At 28.9% G+C, this 7,519-nt stretch overlaps 1 protein-coding gene across 1 annotated transcript; it reads left to right on the top strand.

Moving 5' to 3' along the window:
- Positions 1-3,723: 3,723 nt before the first annotated feature.
- Positions 3,724-5,511, top strand: LOC123268057 (piggyBac transposable element-derived protein 4-like). The gene has a single exon (XM_044732940.1). It carries the CDS (start codon positions 3,724-3,726, stop codon positions 5,509-5,511), a length of 1,788 nt encoding a protein of 595 aa, XP_044588875.1.
- The last annotated feature ends 2,008 nt before the right edge of the window (positions 5,512-7,519 follow it).

The following is a 7,519-nucleotide window of genomic DNA, read 5'->3' as shown; positions in this document are numbered from 1 at the left end:
TGTGAAATTCTCTCGGTGTAAATTTTCGATCCGTGTTACTTTAATTAACACCATTATTAAAGGACAATTTTAGGACATCATATATATAATCGGAAACTCTAAAATAGTGGATTTTAGTAATTATTTCATAACTTTTAAGTATTTTTTTTAAGATTTTCGGAATACTTCTAAGATAATTTTAGAATCAATGCAATTTATTTGAAGCAATTTACTTAAAATTTTGTCCTTAAATCTTATGTGGAACCTTTTTTGAATAATCTTAAAACATTTTTTTAACTATTTGAGAACAAATTTTGAATACTTTTGAGACATTTTTCGGATATTTTTGAGACAATTTTAGAACATTTTTTGGACAGTTTTAGAGTGTTTTTACAACAAATTTGAAACATTTTTAGAACAATTTTACGACAATTTTGAACCTTTTTCAAATGATTTTCATATAGATAATATATTTATTCACAGCTGTAGATTTTTCATGTTTAAAACATCCATTATATTATGAGAAACATCATGGATACGATAAAAATAATTATTATATTGTTCCTAAACATTTAATATTGTAAATACTATTTAACTTGTTGTATAACATTCATTAAATTGATTTCTGCGTAATTTTATAAATTGAAAATTCTTAAATAAATGTTACTTGTCTCGTTTTGATAATTATTGAATATTAATTGTGTTTTATGGATCATGTAATATTCATACTCCGATACGGTGTAAAATTATTCTACTGTTACACCGGTATTACACCGGTTTAACACCGATATTACACCGGATTTTTAACACCGCAAAAGAGCACCGCTACACCGGTGTTAATACACAAGTGTTACATAGCGTCCATTATATACAATGAATCATACAATGAGTTACATACAATGAGTCCATTTTAACACCAATTTTTTTACAGTGTATATTATTAAGAGAATAACAAAAATTTTGTCTCAAGGATAGTCATATGATAAAATCGGGTTTTTTTAAGTGAAATTTAGTGTCATTGCAAAGGTCTTGACTTGAATTTGCGCCTTTTTAAGGTTTCATATCATTCTCATCGATAGTCAATTTATCATGATAAGTATTTAGGCTGTATTCGAAAATGCTTCATTTCTAGACACATAATTAAGAAATGACCTTTTATCTTGTTAACTATTGACATTTTTAAAGATATAAGCTCATCCCGACATTACACTCATCGAGACCATAGGCATAGGTACTCCTTTTTCACCGTAGATGAGAGATAAGAAGCGATATTACGGAATTCCTATCGGAAATGGATTTTCACTTATTGACCCCCGCTCATAAAAGAAATGGTCCATTGTTATGGTTACCGTTGCTATGGTTACCGTTGCTATGGTTATCGTTGCTATGGTTACCGTTACTATGGTCACCATGGTTAATGTTACCATAATAACTGTCAAAATAAATAAATTGTAATAACAAATTCGGTTGTCAACTGAATTCAGAGGAATGATTAGAATTAAAGTAGAAATTTACTAAATACTAATATTCTATACGTTAGGCAAATACATTTTGATTTAAAATTTTATCGATTGTTTGTTGGGATAGTAGGAATTTATAATCGTACTTTTTTTAGGAAAGACTAACTAAATCATTAATAACTGAAATAGTTAATATGTATTGTAATGATCATGAAGGATGAACTCCACTATATCATAACACAACTAAATAAAACAAATTTATTAAGTTAATATTGTTAAATGATTATATTGATTTTAATGATTAAAATTAAAATGGTAAATTGTATCTGATTTATCTTCTCTAAAATTTCACAACGATATCGTTAAATTATAAAAAACGGTCGATTTAGGTTAATTCTTAATAAAATTAATAATAACGAATATATTTTTTAATATCACTTAATTTGTGACGAATTTCTTAATAACAAAGATTAAAAATATTCATTTTTATATTGATAAGCAGAAATAAATTTATTCATTAACTTATCAATGTTAATTTTCAGTCAAATTAATATAATAACATTGCTGTTTATATTCTCAACTAGCTGATACCCGCCCGCTTCGCTGGGCATACAATAAAATTTTATGTTGTAACCTAGATGAAAAATATAAACAAAATGATTAATTTCAAAAAGATAATTAATATAAATTTTGAATTAGAGAAAAGTGATTGTTTATGATAACCGGTGTTAGCGAGTATTAAATATATGAGAAAAGTATTTTATTATTAATAATCAATCAATCAATGGGTCAGTTAGTCAGTAAATCTGTCATTAGACAGATTTCCGCATCACCCATGACGTACTGTGTAGTGAGATGCGTTCCCATTATAATAATGTTATCCTAAACATTTAGTCTAGACCGGATAGGTCAAATGGTAGAGTAGCCGACATGTCACCGGAAGGTTCTGGGTTCGAATCCCTGTCCGAGCTATCTGAATTTTTTCTCGCATATTCTGTAAACTCTTATTAAGAAGGTCCTTCCTATTTCTTTCTCAATCTCTTCCTCCTCCAATTATTCTGTTACGTGAATGTTGGAACGCTTCACGTAATAATTATCCGTAACTCCTATTCTTTTCCGCTTCATAGTATTATTTAATTTTAAAAATGTCAATAATTTTTTAATTTTAAAAAAAATGTTAATAATAAAATACTTTTCTCATATATTTAATACTCGCTAACACCGGTCATCACAAACAATCACTTTTCTCTAATTCAAAATTTATATTCATTATCTTTTTGAAATTAACCATTTTGTTTATATTTTTCATCTAGGTTACACCATAAAAATTTATTGTATTCCTATCGAAGCGGGCGGGTATCAGCTAGTTATTAATAAATTCATAACAAATTAAGTGGTATTAAAAAATATATTTATTATTACTCATTTTATTAGAAATTATCTTAAATCGACCGTTTTTTATAATAATTTAACGATATCGTTGTGAAATTTTAGAGAAGACGCATCAGACACAATTTACCATTTTAATTTTAATCATTAAAATCAGTATAACCCTTCGTAGGTCGCATAATGAGCGCGGCGCCGCCTTTTTTGCATTTTTTTTTTTTTCTCGAAATTGAATGCATTGATAATTTTGAAAAAAATTAAGTGCATTCTTTTAACCTTTCCGAAAATTGTGACGTTATTAAAAAGCATAAAAATATTTACAAAATAATTTAAAAAAGCAATTTTCGAAGTCGGGCGGCGCTACGCCGCCCGGTGCGAATGAGCCTCCAGGAGATTTTCAAACTGCGCTGTTGCCAAATGTCGCTGCCGCCACTATTTCAGTCTGTTTTACCGCATGTAAGGTTTAAAAATAACATAATGGTTGAGGTTAGTTTTTATTGTTGATATTATAACTTATATGATTTGTTTAAAATAATGTAATAATAACACTCGTGTTAAATATTATTTATGTAAAAATAATAATAAAAATATAATTGGTAAGTAAATTATTTTATAATACATCATTTTAAAATTAACAGATGTCTGGCTTTCATATATTAATAATAATTTAAATAAAAAAAAAAAATGTTCTGATAAACAAATTAAAAAAAAAAACAATGAATGCCAATTTTTTTAATTATTTTTTTTTTAATCTTTCGGCTGACAATAAAATCTAAAAAATGGTCAGATATCTGTTTATTTCAGAATTATGACAATTCCTTTTAAAATAATAAAATGTAACTGTACGATAAACAAGATTATTCAGTTTTAATGATATATATTTTTTATTTTAGTAAATATGTTGACACGAAGTCGAGCAAAATGGTTAGCTGCAAGTGAACCTGAGAATCGTGAATCACTTGGCGATTCTGATGACAGTAGTTACTCAGACCAAGAACCAGAAATAAGTGTCAATGATGACAATATTGACAAAGATAACGACGAAGATAGTATTGATGATCATAATGACGAGGATGATGATGAGGAAAGTACTGAAGACAATAACAATAAGAGAAAAAAATGTTCAACAATTTCCTCTACAAAATCTTGCTATTTAGGTAAAGATCAAGAAACCAAATGGATTACTGAACCTCCCCAGATAGGGAAAAGTAAATCAAAAAACATTGTCACTGAAAAATCTGGAGTAAAAGGTGGTGGTAAAGAAGCGAATACACCTTTATCAGCATGGACACTGTGCTTTAATGACACTATTATAGAGAAAATAGTTCTATACACAAATCAAAAGTTAAATAAGATTCAAGGAAAGTACCAGCGCTCAAGAGATTGTCCTATGACCAATATCGAAGAAATGCAGGCTCTGTTTGGATTGTTGTACTTGGCTGGAACTCTGAAGTTATCACATACAAAAACAACTGATTTATGGGCACGTGATGGCACTTCTCCTCCATATTTTAAGGCTGTTATGTCTGAAGCTAGATTTCGTCAACTCTTACGGGCACTAAGATTTGACGATCTTGATACGAGAAAAGAAAGATCACAAAACGATAAACTAGCACCAATTAGAGAGATTGTTGATCATATAAACGAAAAATTTTTAAGTTTGTACTCTGTACATGAAAACGTAACAATTGATGAGATGATGTTTTCATTTAAAGGAAGATGCAGTTTTCGTCAATATCTCCCGATGAAACCTCATTCATATGGCATAAAAACATTTGCTCTCGTTGATTCGTCAAATTATTATACATCTTTCATAGAAATTTATACGGGAAAACAACCTCCAGGACCATTTTTCGTTGATAATACACCCAAAGTTGTAGTACAACGCATTGCAAAATCAATTTTGGGAACTGGTCGAAACATAACTATGGATAACTGGTTCAGCTCAATCCCCCTTATTGATAAACTACAAACATCGCATAAAACCACAGTAGTAGCGACTCTAAAAAAAAATAAAAAAGAGATTCCTCCAGAATTTTTAGCCACCAAAACTCGTCCGATTTTCTCATCACTAATTGGATACAGTAATGGGAAAGTATTAAGTTCATATGTTCCTATAAAAAACAAATGTGTCCTCGTAGTTTCATCCATGCATGAAGAATGTAAAATCGACGAAAGCACAGGTTCAAAACAGAAACCAGAAACTATTATGTATTACAACGAAACAAAAGGAGGTGTAGATACTGTAGATCAACTACGCGGGAATTACACAGTTGCTCGGTATTCTTGTCGATGGCCACTGACAGTTTTTTTCTCATTAATGGATCTAGTCGGGATTAATTCTCAAATTATTTATTCTGAGAATACAGGCACAGAATTATCTCGAAAAAGTTTTTTAACTGAGATTGTCAAAGACTTAACTAAGCCTTTCATGATCAAACGTGTAGCTATACCTCAACTTTCAACACCTTTACGCATGACGATGAAGCAAATCCTCAACATTTCTAATAAAGAAGTATCTGTTATTGTACAAGATAAATCTAGGCAACTATGTGCATATTGCCCTAGAAAGAAGAATCGTAAGACGACTATCACTTGTTACTCCTGTGAAAGTTATATATGCAAAGAACATACTCGTACAATGTGCGAGAGATGTTATATGTGCAATGATTCAACAGAAGAATAAGACTGAATCATTTTAGTCCGTAAAGCTACACTGCGCCTTTTATGTAATGATAATTGTAATAATTTAATCTCCGATTAAATTTAATTTAATTCTTTTGTTGTAAGTCTTGCTGATGTAAAGAAATAATTTTACATGTGATAGTTTGATCGGATATTGAATTTAGTATTATTTTTATAATTGTAAGAATTTTGCTGGTCATAAATATTAAGAATTGACAGTATTACATATGATAAATTCAATTAGAAATTGAATTTAACTATAATTTTGTAATCTGAAAAATTGTACGAATTTTAATTAATAAGAATTGAAAATATTAAATGTGATAAATTTAATTAAAAATTGAATTTAATTATAATTAGAGTAAGTTTACTAATTTTAATTAATAAGAATTGAAAACATTACGTGTGAAAAATTCAATTTTTAATTAGATTTAATTATAATTTTATAATTTGAAAAATAAGTTCACTAATTTTAATTAATAAGAATTAAAAATATTACGTGTGATAAATTCAATTAAAAATTGAATTTAATTATAATTTGAATAAGTTTACTAATTTTAATTGATAAGAATTAAAAACATTACGTGTGATAAATTCAATTTTTTATTGAATTTAATTATAATTTTATAATTTGAAAAATAAGTTCACTAATTTTAATTAATAAGAGTTAATTATTACATTTGATAAATTTTAAGCAAAGATTGCATTTAATTATAATTTTATAATCTGGTCTTAGATTTTAAATTTAATTATGTTAAATTTAATAATGTCACGTGTGATAAAAATAAAAATAATAGAAAAAAATTTTATTATTCAATTAAATTTATGATAAAATATAAAAATAAAATTATCTAATCATAAAACATTGAAGAAATATTTTGTTCACAAGGAAATACTATTAGTTTACATTTGGCAACAGCGCGTACGTTTTAACACGGCGGCGGAGCGCTCACCATGCGACCGACTTAGTTCGGAAAAGACACGCTACCTACGAAGGGATAATCATTTAACAATATCAACTTGATAATATTTATGTTTAATTTATCTGTGTTATGATATAATCGAGTTCATCCTTCATGATTATTCCAATACATATAAGTTATTTCAGTTATTAATGATTTAGCTATTCTTTCTTAAAAAACGTATGATTATGAATTCCTACTGTCCCAACAGTCAATCGATAAAATTTAAAATCAATCATTTTGACAGTTATTATAGCAACGGTAACCATGATAACGGTAACCATGGTAACGGCAACCATGGTAACGGTAACCATGGCAACGGTAACCACGGCAACGGTAACCATAGCAACGGTAACCATGGCAACGGTAACCATGACAATGGTAACCATGGCAACGGTAACCCTGTCAACGGTAACCATGGCAACGGTTGATTAGCGTGGGTGGTTGTAGGGGGGTTGAGTTCGATAATTTACGGGTGCCACTGATGGTTTCTTAGATTAGAGGGTCAAAATGATATTTCGCTCCCAAAAAAAGAGAGAGATATAGGGAAGGGGAAAGATTATAGGGCACGGGAGGGGAGGAGAAGAATGAGAGGGAGGGGAGGGGAGGGCATATGTGATGGTAGACGAAAAATTCATTTTGGCTAGGAATTGCGTAAAATCCGTTCTTAGTGAGCGTCTACATCACGAATGGAGTAACTATGCTAAATTTCAAGTCAATCGGGCGAATAGTTTCGGAGATCTCGTGATGAGTGAGTGAGTGGTATTTCGCTTATATATAGATATATAGATATATATATAGATTAATTAATATGTGATTAATTTCATAATCTTGATTACTAATATTCATATTTTTATAAAAAATAGCGCTGAGATAAAAAATAATAATCTGAATCAACAATCTTAATAACGTTATTGAAGTTGGCGCTTAAACAAAAAAATAATAACATATTTATTTATGTAATTTCTTAATATAACAAATTCAGAGCTGTAAAAACAATTATTTTATAGATAAAAAGCGATATAATTTCGTTAAGATTTTTGAAAT

This window comes from Cotesia glomerata, linkage group LG6 (genome assembly GCF_020080835.1).
Source record: "Cotesia glomerata isolate CgM1 linkage group LG6, MPM_Cglom_v2.3, whole genome shotgun sequence".
Lineage (NCBI taxonomy): Eukaryota > Metazoa > Arthropoda > Insecta > Hymenoptera > Braconidae > Cotesia > Cotesia glomerata.
The sequence above is the reverse complement of the archived record's forward strand: the minus strand, read 5'-3'. Positions and strand labels throughout refer to the sequence as shown.